This window comes from Salvelinus namaycush, chromosome 32 (genome assembly GCF_016432855.1).
Source record: "Salvelinus namaycush isolate Seneca chromosome 32, SaNama_1.0, whole genome shotgun sequence".
Lineage (NCBI taxonomy): Eukaryota > Metazoa > Chordata > Actinopteri > Salmoniformes > Salmonidae > Salvelinus > Salvelinus namaycush.
This window is the reverse complement of record NC_052338.1, coordinates 14,535,824-14,562,476: the sequence shown is the minus strand read 5'-3', so window position 1 is coordinate 14,562,476 and position 26,653 is coordinate 14,535,824. Positions and strand designations below refer to the sequence as shown.

General features: G+C 43.3%; 1 protein-coding gene across 1 annotated transcript in view; it reads right to left on the bottom strand.

Moving 5' to 3' along the window:
* The window catches only part of LOC120027439 (KH domain-containing, RNA-binding, signal transduction-associated protein 3-like), a 162,678-nt gene that overhangs the window by 35,552 nt on the left and 100,473 nt on the right, over nucleotides 1-26,653 (bottom strand). The window contains exons 4-6 of the mRNA XM_038972374.1: nucleotides 25,673-25,819; nucleotides 20,843-20,985; nucleotides 19,725-19,911 (exon numbers count right to left, since the gene is read on the bottom strand). Coding sequence (XP_038828302.1) covers nucleotides 19,725-19,911; nucleotides 20,843-20,985; nucleotides 25,673-25,819 — 477 coding nt within the window. The remainder of the gene's footprint in view (nucleotides 1-19,724; nucleotides 19,912-20,842; nucleotides 20,986-25,672; nucleotides 25,820-26,653) is intronic.

Here is a 26,653-nt window from a genome sequence, read left to right as displayed (position 1 = left end):
AGGGTCGTTGTCCTGTTGGAAGGGGAATCTTCGCCCCAAAAGTCCTGAGCACTCTGGAGCAGATTTTCATCAAGGATCTCTTTGGACTTTGCTCCGTTCATCTTTCTCTCGATCCTGACTAGTCTCTCAGTCCCTGCCGCAGAAATAAATCCACACAGCATGATGCTACCACCACTACGCTTCACCGTAGGGACGGTGCCAGGTTTCCTCCAGACGTGACGCTTGGCATTCAGGCCAAAGAGTTCAATCTTGGTTTCATCAGACCAGAGAATCTTGTTTCTCATGGTCTGAGAGTCTTTAGGCGCCTTTTGGCAAACTCTAAGCGGGCTGTTATGTGCCTTTTACTGAGGAGTTGCTTCCGTCTGGCCACTCTAGCATAAAGGCCTGATTGGTGGAGCGCTGCAGAGATGGTTGTCCTTCTGGAAGGTTCTTCCATCTCCACAGAGGAACTCTGGAGCTCTGTTAGAGTGACCATTGGGTTCTTGTTCACCTCCCTGACCAAGGCCCTTCTCCCCAGATTGCTCAGTTTGGCCGAGCGGCCAGCTCTAGGAAGAGCTTGCCGCTCGTGGTGGTGGTTCCAAACTTCTTCCATTTAAGAATGATGGAGGCCACTGTGTTCTTGGGGACCTTCAATGCTGCTGACATTTGTTGGTACCCTTCCCCAGATCTGTGCCTCGACACAATCCTGTCTCGGAGCTCTATGGACAATTCCTTCGACCTCACGGCTTTGTTTTTGCTCTGATATGCACTGTCAACTGTGGGACCTTATATAGACAGGTGTGTGCCTTTCCAAATCATGTCCAATCAATAGAATTTACCACAGGTGGACTCCAATCAAGTTGTAGAAACATCTCAAGGATGATCAATGGAAACAGGACGCAACTAAGCTCAATTGCGAGTCTCATAGCAAAGGGTCTGAATACTTATGTATGTAACTTGTAGATATACACATTTAACCGCATTCAGGAGCATTAGACTGTTGTCAGCTACACTTTAACACCTGTCTTCTCTTTACAGTGTTAGCAGGAAGGGTGTAGCTCAGCCTAGTTTCTAACGCACGCACACACACACACACACACACACACACACACACACACACACACACACACACACACACACACACACACACACACACTGGCCATAGAGAGGTTTTTATTCTAGGGTGGGCTAGGGTGGGCATTCTAGTTTCCTTATTTCTATGTTAGTGTGGTTCCCAATCAGAGGCAGCTGTCTATCGTTGTCTCTGATTGGGGATCATATATAAGTTGTCATTTTCCATTTGGGTTTTGTGGGATGTTGTTTTCTGTATAGTTTCTTTGCCTTACAGAACTGTGCGCTTTCGTTTTTTTACTTTGGTTATTTTGTTTGTGTTTTTTGACAATAAAAATCATGAACACTTTCCACGCTGCGCTTTGGTCTCATTCCGACGATAGACGTTACACACACACACACACACACACACACACACACACACACACACACACACACACACACACACACACACACACACACACACACACACACACACACACACACACACACACACACACTGCGCTGCTCCTCATCACCCAAAGGGGTCATGTTGTTCTTTAATCTGGGATGAATTTTACCAGATCTGTTTTTTTGCCATGCTGTGAGTTGTACAGTGCTTTCAAAAAGTATTCATACCTCTTGACTTTTTCCACATTTTGTTGTTTTACAAAGTGGGATTAAAATATATTTAATTGTAATTTTTTGTCAACGTTCTTCACAAACTACTATGTAATATCAAAGTGGAAGAAAATGTGTATTACTTTTAAAGAAATATGTATCTGATTAGATAGGTATTCAACCCCCTAAGTCTATACAAGTTCGTATTACCTTTCAGGGTGTCTCTAAGAGCTTTGCAAACATGGATTCTACAATATTTGTCCATTATTCTTACAAAAAAATCTTCATGGTCTGTCAAGTTGGTTATTGGTCATTGCTAAATAGCCATTTTTATGTCTTGCCATATATTTTCAAGCCAATTTAACCTCTAATTCCTCCCAAACCCGGATCCGGGAGCACCCCCATCAGTAAAAAAGCTGACTAGCATAGCCTAGCATAGCGTCACAAGTAAATACTAGCATCTAAATATCATTAAATCACAAGTCCAAGACACCAGATGAAAGATACACATCTTGTGAATCCAGCCATCATTTCTGATTTTTAAAATGTTTTACAGGGAAGACACAATATGTAAATCTATTAGCTAACCACGTTAGCAAAAGACACCACTTTTTTTACTCCACCACTTTTTTACTCCATCAGTAGCTATCACAAATTCGACCAAATAAAGATATAAATAGCCACTAACCAAGAAACAATTTCATCAGATGACAGTCTGATAACATATTTATTGTATAGCATATGTTTTGTTAGAAAAATGTGCATATTTCAGGTATAAATCATAGTTTACCATTGCAGCCACCATTACAACTCTCACCAAAGCGACTAGAATAACTACAGAGAGCAACGTGTATTACCTAATTACTCATCATAAAACATTTCTTAAAAATACACAGCGTACAGCAATTGAAAGACACAGATCTTGTGAATCCAGACAATATTTCAGATTTTCTAAGTGTTTTACAGCGAAAACACAATATAGCGTTATATTAGCTTACCACAATAGCAAACATCACAACAGCATTGATTCAAGCCAAACATAGCGATAACGTATAAACCACCAAAAGATATTAATTTTTTCACTAACCTTCTCAGAATTCTTCAGATGACAGTCCTATAACATCATATTACACAATGCATATATAGTTTGTTCGAAAATGTGCATATTTAGCGGCACAAATCGTGGTTATACAATGTGATTAGTGGCCAAAATGTCAAGCAATCTGTCCGGCGCCATCTTGGAGAGGCACCTATTCTAATCGAAAACTATTCATAAACTTGACTAAAAAAATACAGGTTGGACAGCAATTGAAAGACAAATTAGTTCTTAATGCAATCGCTGGGTTACATTTTTAAAATTAACGTTACTTCAAGCATACAGCGTGCGCTAAAGCGAGACGCACCGAAATTCATGACGGAATTATTATTTGACATTTGTCAACATAAGTACGAATTAACAGCATAAAGACTGCTTACTATTAGCTGAGCTTCCATCAGAATCTTGGGCAAGGTGTCCTTTCTCCAGAACAATCGTCTTTGGGTTGAAAGATGTCCTCTTCTCCTGTCGAAATAGCAGCTAACGATAGCCACCCACTGGAGAGGTGTCCAACTCGTGAAAGCGCATGACAAAGAAATCCCCAAAAATCGCAATAAACTGCTATAAATTGCTATAAGTCGGTTTAAATTAACTACCTTATGATGTCTTTAACACCTATAACGAATAAAAACATGACCGGATATATAGAACTACTAAAACGAAAACGTTTGCAGGACGCCATTGTGATGTCTTCTTGCGCCAGGCGCACCGTTGAAAAGGACGGTACTTCCGTTCCACGGTCTTATATAGGGTCCCAGATTGCGCAATCCACTCCATTCAAATTCTCCCCGCTTACTGACATCTAGAGGAAGACGTATGCAGTGCATGTAGCCCGATGGCTTACATGGGGACTTATAAACTGACCTCAGAACAGGGACCTCGATTTCTGAAATCTCACTCCCTGACAGGAAATGTGCTGCAGAATGAGTTCTGTTTCACTCAGAGAAATAATTCTAACGGTTTTAGAAACTAGAGAGTGTTTTCTATCCAATAGTAATAATAATATGCATATTGTACGAGCAAGAATTGAGTACGAGGAAGTTTAATTTGGGAACTCATTTTTACAAAGTCGAAATGGCGCCCCCATAGTAAATCGGGAGGTGCCGGAAGAAAAAGTGAGAGCTCTAAGGTGACCTGGGGAGCTCTAAGGTACCAGTGTTGTGCCAAAAAGCCCCTCCCCTGCCAGAATTATCCGCCCCCCTCCCCTTCACGTGAACTCGTACGCACTCAATTCTTCATCGCTGCGACATGCTTGAACTCGCATGCACTCAATTCTTCATTGCTGCGACTTACTTGCTTGCTAGTTGAGATTTCTGTTCACGTTAGGCTGCGTTTCATTTTATTTTTCATGTCGGTTTGATCGTGGGGAGGCACTATTAATGTCTGCAGTTTTCGGTTTGGCTATTTGTTTCAAGTGTATTAGTCTATAAATAAATCTCTTTGCCAAAATTCACCATCTCTCCCAAGTATTATTCGACTAGTAGTTCTGAAATCCCCCCCCCCCCCCCCCCCCCCCCCCCCCACCCTTCTATCTTGGGACTGCAAGGCCTGGCACACTTCTGAATAATTTTGCTAGCTCATGTTGACCAGTAGTGTGTGCCACAGAAATTATTTGACTGTAGCCACAAAGTTAAGTAAATTAGAAGCGGGGGGGAGGATTTCGGGCAAGGCTATTTTCTTGCCTGCTGAAATTCTCCACCTCTTCTATCTTGGGACTGCAAGGCCTGTTGTCTTTAATAATTTTTTTTACAATGGAATAATAAAGTCTTTGAAATGCTATACTGTTAGTATTCTCTATATTGTAATCAATAAAGTGTTTCAAAATGCTGTACTTTTATTAACATATATGTTCAGATCATTCCTGAGAGAGAAGGGGTGTAATATCTCCAGATGGGCGTGTGGTACCTTCCTCACCCATGCCAACAAGATGTTACTTCTTGTGGGGTCTTTGCCTTGAAAGTAAGTATGAGAGTATAAGTAATGTACAATTAACCTACTGAAAGTATACTGACTAAAAGGCAAAACAGAACTGTCAAATTATATTATAGCTGTGGCGTTGTATATTTGCGAATTATAATGTGTAACATAATTTTGTTGGGGAAACTGAAATGCCCATCACATTATTTCCCCAGTTTGCTGAATGTGTTCTGAAGGAGGAGTCGATTGTCTTTTCAAATACGGACAAAGATGTTATTAACATCATGAGAGAAGAAATAGCAGTCACTCTCCTCCAAAACACTGCTATGTTCCATTTCTAATGTAATACAATGGTAGATAAAAAATAAAAAAAAACACTTCTAAAGGCATATTTTTACGAGTATGAATTTGTATAAGCAGTAATATTTCTAGAGGAAGTATTATCCCCTTTGTCTGATAATGAAATAATTGTAATTCAAGAAAATGTATTTAATGTTTTAAATATATTACAAATTTTCATCAGAAATTTCTGATTGGTTGTGACCGCTGCCCACGATGGTTCCACCAGTCCTGTATGAAAACCATCCCACCATTGGAGGATTATGTCTGCGCTGCCTGTCAGGACTAGGTTAGGCTTGAGTTCCAGGCGACGGTATCACCTGGAAAACTTTCCATAAAAAGTGGACTAAACATTCAGTCGAGCTGTTGCAGCTTTCCAATTTGTTTATGATATTTATTGTTTTTTTATATTTGATTTATTGTCATTTTATATGTTATTATGCAAAGATTTAAATTTGTATTTCCTATTTAATACTTGTTAACAAACTTAACTTTCTGTGATGTTTTTGTGTTATTGTGTGATAATATTTCTGTATTATCTCTATTTTCTTAAACATTAGAAAAATTATCTAAAATAAATGTTTGTTTCTTTATACTTTCATTTTGCTTTCTGTGGCACACACTACTGGTCAACATGAGCTACCAAAATGTTTCAGAAGTGTACCAGGCCTTGCAGTCCCAAGATAGAAGGGGGGGAGAATTTCGGCAGTCAGAGTCAAATACTTTCTATTGAACAAACTTCACATCAGGATAAGCAACCGAAATGAATAATTAATAGACTAGTACATTTGAAACAAATAGCCAAACCGAAAACTGCAGACATTACTAGTGCCTCCCCGCGTCAAACCATAAAAATTCAAATGAAACGCAGCCTAACGTGATCAGAAATTTCAACTAGCAAGCAAGTCGCAGCATTGAAGAATTGAGTGTGTGCGCGTTCACGCAAAGGGGGGGAGCTATTCGGCACAACACTGGAACGCATGAGAAGAAAAAAATGACCTTTAAAATAAAGCATTGCGTGCATATCATCACATTTGCGTAGTGACATAGAGCAGTAGAGGCTCTTACAGAAGTTGCACACATGAGAAAAAAAATGTGTGGAGGTTGGTTCGGGAAATGTTGGGCCTTTTATTAATGCATTTCTAGCAATTCTACGTCATTTCACATGACTGGAGACTCTGGCATAATCTTTTTTTTTATGACGCATTCAAGACAACTGGGAAATCGGGAAAAAACAAGCTCCGACTGGGAAGATTTGTTTTGGACGGTCATCCAACTTGGAATTCCAAGTGGGGAACTCTAGCCACTTTCCAGAACCTTTCTGACCCGAAGATCACTGACGTCATGATTCAACCTTTTTTTTTGTCCAAGTTCCCAGTTGTCTTGAAAGCATCATAATACCTCACAAATGATTGAAATGACAGGCTACTTTGACACAGACAAACTGAGAATCTGAGTTCAATGAAAACGACCTTGTCTTGAATCCATCAATAGCCTATGCCTAGGTGTGTGGAGACATATTTTATGGTACAATATGAGGAGTATATTATAGTCCTAAAAATGCTTTTCAGTTTCACTGACTCACCCAATGATGCGCAGCTCACTTGCTGGTGATGGAATATGCGGTCGTGCCAAAAGCCTCTCTATCTCTCTCCCTCTCTTGTTTTACTTTGTAAAACAATATTTGGAAGAGAAGTTGATCAAATATTTTGGTAGCCTACAGCTGACAGATTAGAGTCTTCTCTTTTCAGCAGGAGCCATTTGCTTTCCATCATGTGTTTTCCCGAGATTATAAACGAATTGAAATATTGCGAAAGGCACGTTTTGTTTGGATGATGTTTGTTTACTGACATATTTGCCACGCGTTCCAGACTGTAGGCTATGCCTTGTTATTGAGCTACACTCCACACCTAGTCTAAAATAAGCTATTTATACTCTGTGGCAAAATTGTAGCCTTTCTCATGGTGTAGTAGGTTATTCTGAATGATGTCATTTCTTTCTGAACAGACAGCAGTAACTCTATAACTGTGGCAAATTTATTTCGATTCATCAGGCATGCCGCAGCTCCTCCAGAACCCTTTGCGTGCCTCTATAAAGAAATAAATGATAAAGTGCAGTGCTGGAGAGATGAGAGTTGCATTGCTCATGTCTGTCAGAGCAGAGGGAAGGGGAGAGATCATAGAAAGCAAATCTAATTTTAGTTATGTGAGAGATACGGGGGGCGGGGCTGGAGAATTAACGCAGAGACAACTCAAATTAACTTTGATCGCTTTTATTAAATTTTTTACATTGCAAATAGTGACAATTATTTTTCATGCCACTGAGAGGCACCGGATCCGGCCAAATAGGTTCCGGAACAAAACAGTCCAAAACGGAGAGGTGCCGGATTCTGTTCCTGCAGGATTCGGCTCAAATTAAGCACGATTTTTAAGTCAAAACTGTAACTAGGCCACTCAGGAACATTCAATGTTGTCTTGGTAAGCAACTCCAGTGTATATTTGGCCTTGTGTTTTAGGTAATTGTCCTGCTGAAAGGTGAACTTGCCTCCTAATGTCTGTTGGAAAGAAGATTGAACCATGTTTTCCTCTAGGATTCTTATCCTAAAAAACTCTCTAGTCCTTGCCGATGAAAAGCATACCCATACATGATGCGGCCACCACCATGCTTGAAAATATGAAGAGTGGTACACAGTGATGTGTTGTGTTGGATTTGCCCCAAACATAATGCTTTGTATTCAGGACAGAAAGTTAATTTCTAAGTGTTACTTAAGTGCCTTGTTGCAAACAGGATGCATGTTTTGGAATATTTTCATTCTGTAAAGGCTTCCTTCTTTTCACTCTGTCATTTATGTTTGTATTGTGGAGTAATACTAACATAAATGTTATCTCTTATGAAAGCAATTTTTGCTTTCAAAGAAACTCTGTATCTATTTTAAAGTTACCATTGGCCTCATGGTAAAATCCCTGGACAGTTTCCTTCGTCTCCGGCAACTGAGTTAGGAAGGATGCCTGTATCTTTGTACATTTTTTTCTTTCTACTATTTCTCTTTAATTTTTTTTCATTGTTGGAAAGGGCCCGTAAGTAAATGTTTCACTGCTAGTCTACACCTGCTGTTTACCGAAGCATGTGACAAATACAATTTGATGCTTAAAGGAATATTCAACGTCTGCTGTTTTTAATACGTGCCCTTCTTTGCGAACCATTGGAAAACCTCCCTGGTTTTTGTGCAGTGGAGTGTATTCATGGATGCCAAGGGAAGGCAGGCTTCTCCCCCAAAAATCGTATAAAAAATATAATGTATCTTTCGTCTCTCTGTGCGTCTCTCTGTGTTTCAAAATGTTCCTTCAATTCGCAAGAGGCTGAATGTATCTCACCGGAGTCGGAGTCAGCATCCGAGTGAGAAAAACAGTGCCCCTCTGTCTCTGTATGTTTAGCCCATCTATCTGATTCTGTATGATATTATTTCCACCTATAGCAATGAATGCAGGGGATGCCAGCGAGCATTTGGCCTCCCTTGATAAAAAGGTAATAGCCAATCAGCGATGAGCTAAACTGAGTGAGCTCAACTGTGAATGGTCCTGGCGCACCCCCAAAAAAGTGTCAAGGGAAGCCAGTTTGGATTTGGCTTCACACCAATAGCCAAACATTATTGACAGAAAAAACTTGAATTGTTGCATCTCGTTGTGTTGTTGTCTTCCAGTGGCTAGCTAGAATTAGCCATGGTTGGAGATAGGGATTGGGTCTTCTGGTTTTACTTAATTCTTCATACTGGCCAATGATTATAACGGTGATTCTGATCCAACCATAAATTCATACATTGTGCCCCTGGCCTGAGAGGATGGAAGTTCAATATGTAGCTAGATGTAGTAGGCTAATGTTAACTAGCTAGCTCATCATTGCCAATGAAAGAAAGTTGGGCCAGTGAGTAAGGATTATAGCCAGGTATAGCTAGGACAACTAAAACTAAAAGCGTGTACTGTATGGCAGAGTCATAGACCGTTAGGGCAACATGAAAGAGGGGAGGATGGCAATGGCATTTCAACATGTTTTTTCTACTTATTTACAAAACTAACCCACTTGCATTGTGCAACACACACACACACACACACACACACACACACACACACACACACACACACACACACACACACACACACACACACACACACACACACACACACACACACACACACACACACACACACTCATAAACAGAAATCAGTACCATGGACAGCCACATAATATTTAGATTATTTTGATTTGACTAAATTGTTTTTGGAATCTTTTAGTTGTCACTGTTTTAGGCTAAGCATAGGTGATTTAATAATAATGAATGTTGAAATGGTGCTGGAATAGTGGAGGCAGCTCCTGTTTTCTTCGCCACTTGCGATAACGCTCAGGTGTTCTAAATCAGTAGTTGTTAAGTAGTTCGAAAAGGTTGGAAATATTATCTTGCTTGACCATGCTGTAGGTCATGTAACTGTTTGTTACATGCAATATGCTTTGTGGACTCCACCAGACAGAGGTTGCTCTCCGGTTTTGTGATGAAACAAAGGTATGGTTGAATTTAGTCTTCTTATTGTCTTGGCCTTAGACCTATATATCACGGTGGCATGGCGAATGAACTAACAGGTTATAGAGCAAACAACGCAATTATAAAAACACATAGGTTGTAAAATTGCTTTTTTTCCTGTCTTGGCTTCCCCAGTGATTTTACCCACGCACCGCTACTGTCTTTGTGGTTGAATCTGTGCTTGAAATTCACTGCTCGACTGAGGAACCTTACAGATAATTGTATGTGTGTGTCACGACTTCCACCGAAGGTGGCTCCTCTTCCTGTTTGGGCGGCGCTCGGCGGTCGTCGTCACCGGTCTACTAGCTGCCACCGATTCCCTTTTCCTTTTCTGTTGGTTATGTCTTTATTGGTTTCACCTGTTTCTCGTTTGGGGTATTTGTTCAGGACTATTTAAGCCGTTTATGCCCGCCTGCTTTTGTGCGGGCTTATTTTCTGGGTAGGTCATTTTTTGGGTAGGTCAGTATTTGTCGCCTATTGTTATTTGGCGTGACCTTGTTCTGTCCGGAATAAATTACAGAAACCCAAAATCCTCTGCTCTCTGCGCCTGACTCCGCACCCACCACTCCTAGCTCCGTGACAGAAACTCGCACCCTAAGCATGAAGTCAGCAGGAGCAGCTGCAACCCCTCTCCCATCTATGGAGGAGCGTGTCCTTCATCACACGGCCATGGGAGAGATGGGAGAGGAGTGGTCTGCCTACCTCGCCTCCAGCGCCTCCTTCGTCAACTAAAACGACACCTCCGGCGGCGTCCGGATCCAGCGCTCTTCGTCTCGCGCCTCCCAGGGAGTACGATGGAGCGGCGGCTGGGTGGAAGGGACTTTTGCTCCAGCTAGAGCTATACCTGGCTACCGTTCGCCCAACTCCCTCTGGTGAGGAGAGCGTGAGCATCCACGTCTCCTGTCTGACGGGTAGAGCCCTGGAGTGGGCCAACGTGGTCTGGAATAGTCCGGACTCTGCAAGAGACCACTACCCAGAGTTCACCCGCCGGTCCCGGGCCGTGTTCGACCACCCACCAGAGGGTCGAGCGGCGGGGGAATGGCTGTTCCACCTTAGGCAGGAGACGAGGAGTGCGCAGGACTTCGCGCTGGAGTTCCGGACCTTGGCCGCTGGAGCGGGGTGGAACGACAGGGCCCTAATGGACCACTACCAGTGTAGCCTCCGGGAGGACGTCCGCAGGGAGCTAGCTTGTCGGGACGCCGCCCTCTCACTCGACGAGCTCATAGACATGTCAATACGACTGGACAACCTGCTAGCTGCCCGCGGGCGTCCAGAATGGGTCCTGTTAGTTCCCCCTCCCGGCCCTCCCGCTCCAACACCTATGGAGTTAGGGGGGGCCGCATCGAGGGGAACCGGAGGAGGAGGCTCCTCCTGCACCGGCTGTGGTCGGAGAGGACACAATGCCGATTGGTGCTGGAGGAGCTCGTCTGGGAGTCGAGAGGGCAGGCAGAGCACTTCTCGGTCACCCCAGGTGAGTCAGCACCAGACTCACCCAGAGCCCCCTGTTGGTCACATGTTTTTACTAATCTCTTTCCCTGAGTTTTCTCCCTCTCTCCAGCATAGGGCGCTAGTTGATTCAGGCGCAGCTGGGAACTTTTTGGATCGCGGACTCGCACGTAGGCTAGGGATTCCGCTGGTGCCGTTAGATCAACCCTTCCCCGTGCACTCCCTAGATAGCCGACCGTTAGGGTCAGGGCTGGTCAGGGAGGCCACGGTTCCACTGGACATGGTAACACAGGGGGATCATGGGGAGCTGATTAGTCTGTTCCTTATTGATTCACCTGCGTTTCCAGTGTGCTGGGGATTCCCTGGCTGGCTAGTCACAATCCCAGGATTTCGTGGAAACAGGGGGCTCTCCAGAGGTGGTCAGAGGAGTGTTCAGGTAGGTGTAGAGGGGTTTCCATCGGTGCCACGACGGTGGAGAGTCCAGACAAGGTTTCTACTGTGCGCATTCCCTCTGAATATGCCGATTTGGCTATCGCCTTCTGTAAAAAGAGGGCGACCCAATTACCATCTCATCGACGAGGTGATTGTGCGATAAATCTCCAGGTAAACACAGCACTTCCCAGGAGTCACGTGTACTCGTTGTCACAGGAGGAGACAGTGGCTATTGAGACATATGTCACTGAATCTCTGGGACAGGGGTACATTCGGCCCTCGACGTCACCCGTCTCCTCGAGTTTCTTTTTTGTGAAGAAGAAGGAGGGAGGTCTGCGTCCTTGCATTGATTATAGAGGTTTAGTTACCCGCTACCTCTCATCGCTATGGCGGTGGAATCATTTCACGGAGCGCGCTTTTTCACAAAACTGGACCTCAGGAGCGCGTATAATCTGGTGCGTATCAGGGAGGGAGATGAGTGGAAGACCGCGTTTAGTACCACATCTGGCCATTATGAGTACCTCGTCATGCCGTATGGGTTGAAGAATGCTCCAGCCGTCTTCCAATCCTTCGTAGACGAGATTCTCAGGGACCTGCACAGGCAGGGGGTGGTGGTATATATCGATGATATCCTGATCTATTCCGCTACGCACGCCGCGCATGTGTCTTTGGTGCGCAAGGTACTTGGGCGACTGCTGGAGCATGACCTGTACGTCAAGGCTGATAAATGTGTGTTCTCCAAACAAGCCGTTTCCTTCCTGGGTTATCGCATTTCCACCTCTGGGGTGGTGATGGATTGTGACCGCGTTACAGCCGTGCGTAATTGGCCGACTCCGACCACGGTAAAGGAGGTGCAGTGGTTTTTAGGGTTTGCCAATTACTACCGGAGGTTTATCCGGGGTTTTGGCCAGGTGGCGGCTCCCATTACCTCTCTGCTGAAGGGGGGGCCGGCGCGTTTACGGAGGTCGGCGGAGGCGGACAGAGCTTTTAGTCGTCTGAAGGCGCTGTTTAACGACGCTCCCGTATTGGCTCATCCGGACCCCTCTTTGGCGTTCATAGTGGAGGTGGACGCGTCCGAGGCTGGGGTTGGAGCCGTGCTATCACAGTGCTCGGGCACGCCACCGAAGCTCCGCCCCTGCGCTTTCTTTTCGAGGAAGCTCGGTCCGGTGGAGCAAAACTATGACATGGGGGACCGGGAGTTGTTAGCTGTGGTCAAAGCTCTGAAGGTGTGGAGACACTGGCTTGAGGGGGCTAAGCACCCTTTCCTCATCTGGACTGACCATCGTAATCTGGAGTATATCCGGGCAGCGAGGAGACTGAATCCTCGTCAGGCAAGGTGGGCCATGTTTTTTTACCAGATTTAGGTTCACCATCTCCTATAGACCAGGTTCCCTTAACACTAAGGCCGACGCGCTGTCCCGTCTCTATGACACCGAGGAGCGGTCCATCGACCCTACTCCCATCCTTCCAGCTTCGTGTCTGGTGGCACCGGTGGTATGGGAGGTGGACGCGTACATCGAGCGGGGGTTACGGTTGGAACCTGCGCCCCCACAGTGTCCAGCGGGTCTTCAGTACGTGCCGCTTGGTGTTCGTGACCAATTGATTCGGTGGGCCCATAAGCTACCCTCTTCGGGTCATCCAGGTATTAAGAGGACAGTGCGGGGTCTTAGGGGGAGGTACTGGTGGCCCACGTTGGTAAAGGACGTGAGGTTTTATGTTTCCTCCTGTTCGGTGTGCGCTCAGAGTAAGGCTCCTAGACACCTGCCTAGAGGGAAGTTACAGCCCCTCCCCGTTCCACAATGGCCGTGGTCGCATCTGTCGGTGGATCCACCGACAGATCCACCGACCTTCCCCCGTCTCAGGGGAACACTACGATCCTGTTCGTTGTGGATCGGTTTTCTAAGTCCTGCCGTCTCCTCCCGTTGCCCGGTCTCCCTACGGTCCTACAGACTGCGGAGGCCCTGTTTACCCACGTCTTCCGGCACTACGGGGTGCCTGAGGACATCGTTTCTGACCGGGGTCCCCAGTTCACGTCCCGAGTTTGGAGGGCGTTTATGGAGCGTCTGGGGGTCTCGGTCAGCCTGACCTCGGGTTTCCACCCCGAGAGTAAGGGACAGGTGGAGAGAGTGAACCAGGATGTGGGTAGGTTTCTGCAGGATGTGCGGGCTTATTTTCTGTTCTGTGTGTAGATGGTTGCGTTTGTTATTTTGTTGGACTGTTTTTGTGTCCTGTTTTGGGTAGGTCAGTATGTGTCGCCTATTGTTATTTGGCGTGACCTTGTTCTGTCCGGAATAAATTGTCTCCGCACCCACCACTCCTAGCTCCGTGACAGTGTGAGGTACAGAGATAGTGTAGTCATTTTAAAATCATGTTAAACACTATTATTGCACACAGAGTGAGTACATGCAACTTATTATGTGACTTGATAAGCACATTTTTATTCCTGAACTTATTTAAGCTTGCCATAACAAAAGGGTTGAATACTGATTGACTCGAATACATTTTTATTTATTTATTTGTAAACATTTCTAAAAACATAACTCCACTTTGACATTGTGGGGTATTGTGTGTAGATGAGTGACACACAATCTCAATTTAATACATTTTAAATTCAGGCTGTAACACAACAAAATGTGGAAAAAGTCAAGGGGTGTGAATACTTCCTGAAGGCTCTGAATGTGTTCTTCTGCTTAACACGAGACACTACTAATGTCCCAAATAGCCCCTATCCCATATGTAGTGCGCCATTTTGTGGACCCATAGGAATGCAGACACTATCTGCTCTCAGATGGAACTCATGTGTTTGAGTTCGAGGCCTGTGATGTGACTGAGGCCTGCACCATAGATTATGGACAGGAAATAAACGATAACTCATGAAGACAGTATGAGCTATGAGCTTGTAGCAGTATTTCCATCACCAGGCATCACCCTGGGAATGACTTCACTGTCACTACGGTTTAACAAGAAAGCTCTCCACTCTCTGTCTCTGTCTCTCCCTTCACTCCACCGTCTCCTTACACCACATAAACCCTTCACTGTCCGTCTCCTCACATTCTTCATCTACACCTTTCTCAATATCAGTCCAAATTGAAAAGACAAGTGTTTCTGATTCCTTGTGAATGGTAAGAAATTGGTAGCAGGCAGAATAATCACAATCGTATTACTACTAATTCCTCTCCAATGGGCTGACAGGCAGGTCGGGAACAGGTTCCTTACGGCCTTATGAGCGTGCGTGCGTGCGTGTGCGTGCACGTGTGTGGGTGCGTGTGTATGTGTGTGGCATATGAAATATATGGAATGAGATTCCGATGCAATTACTTTATTGTGTAATCAGCCTCAGACTGCAAGGCAAATAATATCATTTATAATTTTGTTTTATACAAATTAGATTCCCCAATAATCTGATATCACTACTTACTGTTCTTATCAAATCACTGATATAAGATAGAGGGAATGATTCAGTAAAGCCACTGAATTCTGAAAGTAATTGAATCACCAAAACAAAAACGTTGTAACTTCCAGAATGCTCCATACAGAACGTCAGGATTCCCCAATAGGTGACCCACGGGGAAAAAATGTGTGCCTTTATTTTCTTAACAAAAAAAATATACAATTGAAGTCAGAAGTTTACATACACCTTAGCCAAATACATTTAAACTCAGTTTTTCACAATTCCTGACATTTAATCCTAGTAAAAATTGCCTGTTTTAGGTCAGTTAGGATCACCACTTTATTTTAAGAATGTGAAATGTCAGAATAATAGTAGAGAGAATGATTTCTTTCAATTTTTATTTCTTTCATCACATTCCCAGTGGGTCAGACGTTTACATACACTCAATTAGTATTTGGTAGCATTGCCTTTAAATTGTTTAACTTGGGTTAAACGTTTTGGGTAGCCTTCCACAAGCTTCCCACAATAAGTTGGGTGAATTTTGGCCCATTCCTCCTGACAGAGCTGGTGTAACTGAGTCAGGTTTGTAGGCCTCCTTGCTCACACACGCTTTTTCAGTTCTGCCCACAAATGTTCTATAGGATTGAGGTCAGGGCTTTGTGATGGCCACTCCAATACCTTGACTTTGTTGTCCTTAAGCCATTTTGCCACAACTTTGGAAGTATGCTTGGGGTCATTGTCCATTTAGAAGACCCATTTGTGACCAAGCTTTAACTTCCTGACTGATGTCTTGAGATGTTGCTTCAATATATCCACATAATTTTCCTCCCTCATGATGCCATCTATTTTGTGAAGTGCACCAGCCCCTCCTGCAGCAAAGCACCCCCACAACATGATTCTGCCACCCCCGTGCTTCGGTTTGCAAGCCTCCCCCTTTTTCGTCCAAACATAATGATGGTCATTATGGCCAAACAGTTCTATTTTTGTTTCATCAGACCAGAGGACATTTCTCCAAAAAGTATGATCTTTGTCCCCATGTGCAGTTGCAAACCGTAGTCTGGCTTTTTTATGGCGGTTTTGGAGCAGTGGCTTCTTCCTTGCTGAGCGGCCTTTCAGGTTATGTCGATATAGGACTCGTTTTACTGTGGAGATTATTTTGTACCTGTTTCCTCCAGCATCTTCACAAGGTCCTTTGCTGTTGTTCTGGGATTGATTTGCACTTTTCGCACCAAAGTACGTTCATCTCTAAGAGACAGAACGCGTCTCCTTCCTGAGCGGTATGATGGCTGCGTGGTCTCATACTTGCGTACTATTGTTTGTACAGATGAAGGTGGTACCTTTAGGCATTTGGAAATTGCTCCCAAGGATGAACCAGACTTGTGGAGGTCTACATTTTCTTCTGAAGTCTTGGCTGATTTCTTTTGATTTTCCCATGATGTCTGAAGCTGGAGACTCATATCTCCCTCACTAACTTTAAGCACCAGCTGTCAGAGCAACTGCACCTGTACATAGCCCATCTGTAAATAGCCCATCCAACTACCTGATCCCCCATACTGTTATTTATTTGATTTACTTTGCTCCTTTGCACTCCATTATCTCTACTTGCACACTCATCTTCTGCACATCTATCACTCCAGTGTTTAATTGCTATATTGTAATTATTTCACAACTATGGCCTATTTATTGCTTCACCTCCCTTATCCTCCCTCATTTGTACACACTGCATATAGACCTTTTCCATTGTATTATTGACTGCATGTTTGTTTATACCATGTGTAACTCTGTGTTTGTTGTTTGTGTCGCACTGCTTTGCTTTATCTTGGCCAGGTCGCAGTTGTAAATGAGAACTTGTTCTCAACTAGCCTACCTGGTTAAATAAAGGTGAAATATATATATTTTTAAAATGTTAAGCAAAAAGGCACTGAGTTTGAAGGTAGGCCTTGAAATACATCCACAGGTACACCTCCCATTGACTCAAATGATGTCAATTAGCCTATCAGAAGCTTCTAAAGCCATGACATAATTTTCTGGAATTTTCCAAGCTGTTTAAAGGCACAATCAACTTAGTGTATGTAAACTTCTGACCCACTGGAATTGTGATACAATTATAAGTGAAATAATCTGTCTGTAAACAATTGTTGGGAAAATTACTTGTGTCATGCACAAAGTTGATGTCCTAACCGACTTGCTAAAACGATAGTTTGCTAACAAGAAATTTGTGGAGTGGTTGAAAAACGAGTTTTAACGACTCCAACCTATGTGTATGTAAACTTCCAACTTCAACTGTACATTTAATATTTTCCTTTTTTCTAAGTGATTTTAATTTGGGAAATCTGTTACCAAGTATTCCCATGCATAAATAATAGGTATATTATGGTTCAAATGTTTAGGGTCGGAGGGCGTCGGTCCGCGGGACCCCAAACCGATTCAAATGAAGCATACATCGGTAAGAAGACCAATTAAAATGTTTTTTTTCTCATATATTTTTTTTATGGCTCATTCAGAAAATACCTATAATCTTTCCTGACTGAATCGATTCGTCCTTCAGCCTATCAAACTGTATGCATGTAACTGCATATGACATTGTCATAACAACTGTGTGCAGAGTGTGGGAGACGCAGCTGCTCGCGCCAACGAGAGGCAGGTCTACCCTATCCTTGATCTAATACTGGTAGGCTACATCTACGTGCCACCTTCAGCATTCAGATGTTTGTAAAATGGCTTTCGCAATGATAAATCATAGGCTTTATTAATTGAGGGACAACCAAAGTAGTGTAGGCTACCTGAGTGAACACAACTCACATCTTGCTGATTGCACATTTAATTGCTGATTGGGGATTTCGATTAGCAGATTCAATATGCTAAATCTTTTTTGGTAGTTCTGCTTTTTAAACAGTCATTTGGTCATTTTTACATTAACAGGGTCATGGTGTACTTTCATAAAAAGAACCGCAATCATTTTTGCCAGATGCACTGGTCAGAATGAGAGAAGAGAGCAGCTCTTCTCCTTCAAATTACAAACAATCAAAACCATTCGCTTTTGAGACGGCTTTGAAATCCAAAGCTGTGTTATATCACTTGGCTGTGAATGTAATAGCTAATTTCTAAAGATAAATATTGACATATAACTAGCTCAATACATGTTCATCTGCTACATGACAAGTTAATCAGTGGTTAATGAGGACTTCAGATAAAAAGTGGGGGTACAAAAACAAATTGCCCCCCTAATCTGATAGTGGTAGATGCTTAGTCTACCCTATGGCTCACCTCACCTCACCTCACCTCACCCACACACCCACCCCCCCACACACACACACACACACACACACACACACACACACACACACACACACACACACACACACACACACACACACACACACACACACACACACACACACACACACACACACACACACACACACACACAGTGCCACTCAGCTCAGGGAAGTCAGCTCAGACAGATCCAGCACCTGAGCTCCACCACCATCAGATATTCATTCAGAATGGAAAATGCACGTGTTCATGCAACAACTGTCAGTGCATTGAATCATATTGCATTGAACCGAATCTCATCGATTCGTTCCACTAATCATATCGTACCAGATCGTTTTAAACTAGAAGTATCATTCCTGTATCGTGTAGGAGCCCATGTATCTAGATATTGTGCTGGTAAGGAGAGATAAACATCCCTAATACACAGAGAGGTATATGTGATCGTATCACAACGTAATCAAGGTTTGAAATTATTCTGTCAAATACTACATCTGCTTGGGCTTCTTGAGGTCAGTCTGCAGTGTACAAATTATGTATTAATATCTCCCGGCCCCCTAACCATCCGCTCAAGAAAAAATCGGCCCGTGGCTGAATGTAATTAGAGACCCCTGCAGTAGGTGATATATTGTAATGTTAACTTCTCTAAAACATGCTGGATAAACAAAACATGGCTTCAAGCCCTTGGGCTGATCCAGACTGTCTGTAGACAAGGTGAAAACTGGAAGAATGAGACAGGAAGTATGAGAAAGAAATACATCTCCTCCTCAGCAGTCATTTCATAGAAAACTACTAGAGTCTATTTGTGAGCATCGCTCAATGACAACAACAACAAAACAGTAGGTGTGTGTAGTACCAGCCCTCTCAGACGACGGAGAGTAGTGGAGCTCATTCAGTCTGTAATTCACAGCGATATGGTGAAGATTGATCATCAGCCAGATGTCTGTGGTGCTCTCCCTCTCAGATCCCCAGGTGTGTTTGTGTGTTTGTGTGTGTGTGCGTGCGTGCGTCTGGGGAGCCTGTTTACCACTGTGACAATGATGTCAAGCAGCTGGTTCAGTCGTGGCTCTCTACCATTTGTTCTCTACGACCTCCACCCATTCTAACTGCAGACCTCCATATAAACCTGTCAGATGTGGTTAGCTATGGTCTGGCAGGAAACTCATCCAACAGAGGCAACCTACTCTCCTCCTCTCATCCTCTCCTCCCCCTCCTCTGCTCCTCCCCTCCCCCTTCTATTCTACCGTACCCCTCTCTGCTAAATATGCTGGGTTGGTGCAGCGTCCCTGAGGACCTGCTGTGACAGTAAGGTGGGAGGTAGAAGGAAGGAGGGAGTCCTCCTTGGCATGTGTACAAAGGGGTCTGACTCTGGGTTTAATATACAGTGTCTCTGCCAGATGTTCATATTTCAACAGGGCTCCCTCCAGACCGGACAGGTAAACTAGCATACCATAACAGCTACCCGTGAAATCCCCTCTCAGTTTTGATATTACCAAGAGGACACCTGTATACAGACACAATGTGTGTGTATATGTGTGTGTGCGTCCGTGCGTGTGCCAGCGTACATATATGAAAACACATGTCCTTCTTATCGTGTAAATACTCACATATTCCCCATATGTGTCCTGTGCTACGGGTGGTGGTGGTCTGTACCCCGCGGATAGGGGAGCCCCTCGTGCTCTTGGTGCTGGCACGCCCCTCCCTCGGGCGGATGGTACCCGGCTGGGGGGTGCCCCTCTCGGTGCTGCTCCACGGGGGACGGCTGCGTGGGGAGGGGGCACACCTCCTCGACTCCTACCACAGGACAAGCAGGGGACAATTGTAGGCTTCGTCTCAAATGGCACCCTATTCCCTATATAGCGCAATGTTTTTGACCACAGCCCTATGGCTTAAGTGGACCAAGAGACTGTCACCAAGATACCTATGCAATTCAGACATATACTGAATTAAACAATCACATTATTGTTAGTGAATATGTGGTTTATGTATCTGACTTACTGTAAACCTCACTGCCTGCAGGTCTTTTTTCTTATCTCACTCATATTAGGCATGCTAAATGCTAATTACTGTCTAATTTAAAACAGATCCAATTATATTCCCTCTCAGAGCAACACAAACATCTCTTCATCTAATTGAGAAAGCTTTCACAAGCACAAGCAACAAACATACTCTGCATTTCATTTGAGAGTCTAAGAGCCACGCAACATCCATACTATGACATATTCTAATGGCAATGACTATTTGAGTATTATTTGAAGTTTTCTGGGGAGTTACATCTTAAAGAGAGTACAGCAGGACAGTTACATACAAAAATGTATTCAAATTTCAATAGTTCTCAACTTTGTATTATGTATCGTTTGGGCCGGATAGTGTATTTTCCCCCCATTGGTATTACAAAGCAGAGTTTTGAATTGAATGTACTAAAACGCAGACACTTATGTATGCTCTGTAATTGTGTCATTCATTTTAGTTATGGTAATAAGTGAATTGAAGGAATTTCAGGCTGTGGGAATGAGTCCTAGTCTAAGAATACTCTCCCATTTGGAATAGCATCTCTGGAATGGGGTCTATGTATCTGTCTATGAAAATCATGATATTGCTTCATGTGTTCATCAACATCACACTAACCCCTACCCCACACCAAACACAAACGTGAATACATACACCAACACACATGAATGAATGCACACACACACACCCACACACCCAGGTTGGCAGTAGGTACCTGATGGGTCCTGGGGCAGGTGTCCCTCTACCCCGTGCTGCAGGTAGTTTGCCCCTCACCGCTGGCACCTTGGCATCCTCTGAGCCACCATTCAGGTACGTTAGCTCCTGCAGCTGCGCCTGTCGGATCTCATCATTGTAATCCTGCACACACACCCACACACACCCTTTTAATTACAGCGTATTAAATTACGTCCTTTATCTCCAGGGTTACAGCCCTGTAGGAATATCTAATTAATGTACTTTACAGGGCTGCTGTGACCAACCGGTGTGTGTGTGTGTGTGTGTGTGTGTGTGTGTGTGTGTGTGTGTGTGTGTGTGTGTGTGTGTGTGTGTGTGTGTGTGTGTGTGTGTGTGTGTGTGTGTGTGTGTGTGTGTGTGTGTGTGTGTGTGTGTGTGTGTGTGTGTGTGTGTGTGTGTGTGTGTGTGTGTGATGTTGCCGTGACCGCTGCTCCTCAGGCAGAGCAACACACTCCTGATCCCCCGTTGATAAAACCCAGGAACCCCATTTGTTTTTTTATCATCACACATAGTCATCTCTGTGTGTGTGTGTGTGTCTTTATCGTCGAACACAGTCGTCTTCGCTGCTCAATGGAACGTAGCAATTAATATGGAAATCAGCGTTTAATCATACTGCCATGGAGACGATTGTCTTCTGTCTCCTCCGTATCAACACATCACTGTGTATTTGTGAGGGAAATTAAAAGACGTAATTAATGACCGGAAATAAATCATCATGGCTCAGAATGAGACTGGAAAGATCACACATAATAGCATGGGATGTAGAGATCCTACTATCCTTCCATAATAGCATGGGATATAGAGATCCTACTATCCTTCCATAATAGCATGGGATATAGAGATCCTACTATCCTTCCATAATAGCATGGGATATAGAGATCCTACTATCCTTCCATAATAGCATGGGATATAGAGATCCTACTATCCTTCCATAATAGCATGGGATATAGAGATCCTACTATCCTTCCATAATAGCATGGGATATAGAGATCCTACTATCCTTCCATAATAGCATGGGATATAGAGATCCTACTATCCTTCCATAATAGCATGGGATGTAGAGATCCTACTATCCTTCCATAATAGCATGGGATGTAGAGATCCTACTATCCTTCCATAATAGCATGGGATGTAGAGATCCTACTATCCTTCCATAATAGCATGGGATGGAGAGATCCTACTATCCTTCCATAATAGCATGGGATGGAGAGATCCTACTATCCTTCCATAATAGCATGGGATGTAGAGTTCCTACTATTCTTCCATAATAGCATGGGATATAGAGATCCTACTATCCTTCCATAATAGCATGGGATGTAGAGATCCTACTATCCTTCCATAATAGCATGGGATGGAGAGATCCTACTATCCTTCCATAATAGCATGGGATATAGAGATCCTACTATCCTTCCATAATAGCATGGGATGTAGAGATCCTACTATCCTTCCATAATAGCATGGGATGGAGAGATCCTACTATCCTTCCATAATAGCATGGGATGTAGAGATCCTACTATTCTTCCATAATAGCATGGGATGGAGAGATCCTACTATCCTTCCATAATAGCATGGGATGTAGAGATCCTACTATCCTTCCATAATAGCATGGGATGTAGAGATCCTACTATTCTTCCATAATAGCATGGGATGGAGAGATCCTACTATCCTTCCATAATAGCATGGGATATAGAGATCCTACTATCCTTCCATAATAGCATGGGATATAGAGATCCTACTATCCTTCCATAATAGCATGGGATATAGAGATCCTACTATCCTTCCATAATAGCATGGGATATAGAGATCCTACTATCCTTCCATAATAGCATGGGATATAGAGATCCTACTATCCTTCCATAATAGCATGGGATATAGAGATCCTACTATCCTTCCATAATAGCATGGGATATAGAGATCCTACTATCCTTCCATAATAGCATGGGATGTAGAGATCCTACTATCCTTCCATAATAGCATGGGATGTAGAGATCCTACTATCCTTCCATAATAGCATGGGATGGAGAGATCCTACTATCCTTCCATAATAGCATGGGATGGAGAGATCCTACTATCCTTCCATAATAGCATGGGATTGAGAGATCCTACTATCCGTCCATAATAGCATGGGATGGAGAGATCCTACTATCCTTCCATAATAGCATGGGATGGAGAGATCCTACTATCCTTCCATAATAGCATGGGATGGAGAGATCCTACTATCCTTCATTAATAGCATGGGATGGAGAGATCCTACTATCCTTCCATAATAGCATGGGATGGAGAGATCCTACTATCCTTCCATAATAGCATGGGATGGAGAGATCCTACTATCCTTCCATAATAGCATGGGATGGAGAGATTCTACTATCCTTCCATAATAGCATGGGATGTAGAGATCCTACTATCCTTCCATAATAGCATGGGATGGAGAGATCCTACTATTCTTCCATAATAGCATGGGATGTAGAGATTCTACTATCCTTCCATAATAGCATGGGATGTAGAGATCCTACTATCCTTCCATAATAGCATGGGATGTAGAGATCCTACTATCCTTCCATAATAGCATGGGATGGAGAGATCCTACTATTCTTCCATAATAGCATGGGATGTAGAGATCCTACTATTCTTCCATAATAGCATGGGATGTAGAGATTCTACTATCCTTCCATAATAGCATGGGATGGAGAGATCCTACTATTCTTCCATAATAGCATGGGATGTAGAGATCCTACTATCCTTCCATAATAGCATGGGATATAGAGATCCTACTATCCTTCCATAATAGCATGGGATGGAGAGATCCTACTATCCTTCCATAATAGCATGGGATATAGAGATCCTACTATCCTTCCATAATAGCATGGGATATAGAGATCCTACTATCCTTCCATAATAGCATGGGATATAGAGATCCTACTATCCTTCCATAATAGCATGGGATGGAGAGATCCTACTATCCTTCCATAATAGCATGGGATGTAGAGATCCTACTATTCTTCCATAATAGCATGGGATGGAGAGATCCTACTATCCTTCCATAATAGCATGGGATATAGAGATCTTACTATCCTTCCATAATAGCATGGGATGGAGAGATCCTACTATCCTTCCATAATAGCATGGGATATAGAGATCTTACTATCCTTCCATAATAGCATGGGATGTAGAGATCCTACTATCCTTCCATAATAGCATGGGATGTAGAGATCCTACTATCCTTCCATAATAGCATGGGATGGAGAGATCCTACTATCCTTCCATAATAGCATGGGATGTAGAGATCCTACTATCCTTCCATAATAGCATGGGATATAGAGATCCTACTATCCTTCCATAATAGCATGGGATGGAGAGATCCTACTATCCTTCCATAATAGCATGGGATGGAGAGATCCTACTATCCTTCCATAATAGCATGGGATGGAGAGATCCTACTATCTTTCCATAATAGCATGGGATGGAGAGATCCTACTATCCTTCCATAACAGCATGGGATATAGAGATCCTACTATCCTTCCATAATAGCATAGGATGTAGAGTTCCTACTATCCTTCCATAATAGCATGGGATGTAGAGATCCTACTATCCTTCCATAATAGCATAGGATGTAGAGATCCTACTATTCTTCCATAATAGCATGGGATGTAGAGATCCTACTATCCTTCCATAATAGCATGGGATGTAGAGATCCTACTATCCTTCCATAATAGCATAGGATGTAGAGATCCTACTATCCTTCCATAATAGCATGGGATGTAGAGATCCTACTATCCTTCCATAATAGCATGGGATGTAGAGATCCTACTATCCTTCCATAATAGCATAGGATGTAGAGATCCTACTATCCTTCCATAATAGCATAGGATGTAGAGATCCTACTATCCTTCCATAATAGCATAGGATGTAGAGATCCTACTATCCTTCCATAATAGCATGGGATAAATCAGTCGTCCATAATACATGGAGTAAGAGTAAATACGCGTGATGTATGGGAGTTCCAGAGAGGGTTAGGCTGTGCTGAGTGCTTCCTGTCTGACTATGTTACTCTGCTATTCAGCTTAGTCAGCTATCCCCATGACTTGCCTTCCCTCACAGGGGCGTGCATCCAATCAGACAACCCAGAGTCTGTTACTGATTCAGCTGCTTCAGCCGGCTGACTGGTTGTGACTGGACTGGACCAGACTAGACTTCTGCCACTTATTACTATGGTATAACCTTAATTATAAACTGGGTGGTTCGAGCCCTGAATGTAGATCGGCTGAAAGCCGAAGTATATGAGACCGTATACCACATGTATGACAAAACCATTTTTTTTACTGTTCTCATTACGTTGGTAACCAGTTTATAATAGCAATAAGGCACCTCTGGAGTTTGTGGCTAAGGTTGCGTTGCGTCGTGCCTAAGGACAGCCCTTAGCCGCGGTATATTGGCCATATACCACACCCCCTCATGCCTTATTGCTTAAGGATACGATGGGTATGACAAAACATTCATTTTTACTGCTCTAATTACGTTGGTAATCAGTTTAAAATAGCAATAAGGGCAGTATCCAGCCTCTCCGCACTGCGTCGTGCCTAAGAACAGCCACAAGCCATGGTATGTTGGCCATTTACCACACCTCCTCGGGCCTTATTGCTTAACTGTACTATTTGGGTGTTCAGTGTGGACACAGGCACATAGTCTAGACATATGTTGGACAAAAGACGCAGAGTAGCCAATGTTAAATCACTAGCTAGCTGTTCTATTTTGTTCATATGTTGTAAGAGAACAGGGTAAGAGTAATGAGTGTGTAGGTGTCAGTACGCACTGGTATGAGGAACTTCTTGATCTCCTCCAGTGCGTGACCCATCCTGTTGTAGGCCTCTGCAGGGGGAGCGAACACTTCTATGAGGACATGGAGGTCCTCGTTCAGGTGCTGATATTTGGCCTCTCCGCTCTTCCGTAGTTCTTCCTCCTGGTGGAACAAAAATCCATTAAGTATATTAATAAAGCCCTCTTTACACCAGAAGTTGTCACAAAGTGTTATAACTCGGTCTATTATAATGTCACCTCAGTTACTCCTCACAGTTTATATCATCCACACAGGATCAGCAAGACTGATCCAGCTAATCTGTTTGGCTGGATTATTGAATTTAATTAGGACTGTCAGAGTTAATCAGTTAACTCGAATTTAAGTGCACACATTTTTTAAATTGTGATGAATCGCATTGTCTGAAAGCATTCAAAATACACTGTAAACATCCAAATAAATATACTGTATATAGCTAAAAACAACTATGCTAACCGTTACTTTGGACAAAATCAACACATCAATATTATTGTATGCTTTTTGTATAAATAAATCTTAAATTATAGCTCAATTTGAGCATTTCTGAACTTGTGGTTAATGGCGATTAAACACAGCAAATCCTGTGATCAACTTTACATTTTTTATTGTTTGACAACCACAATATTGATTAGACCTCTAATGCCACAAAGGAGTGCAACATTGTTTACTGTACATGTAATACATACTACATGTAATACATACTACAGTATGGTGTAAATAGGTGATACAGGCCAACATAGATCCCAATGGGCTATCTCATCCAGACAGAAACAGGCCAGTATGTTAATTGAAGGGCCAAACCCTAAGTAAAACTACAGCACAGACAACAATATGAGGTTTATAGACACCCCAGTTTCCTCATCTGAACAAAACCCTGCTCTTCTCTAGTGATGTTCCTCTACTCTGCTAGCTACTGAGAACTTCCTTCTCCACTGGAATCATGCAATACACACACACACA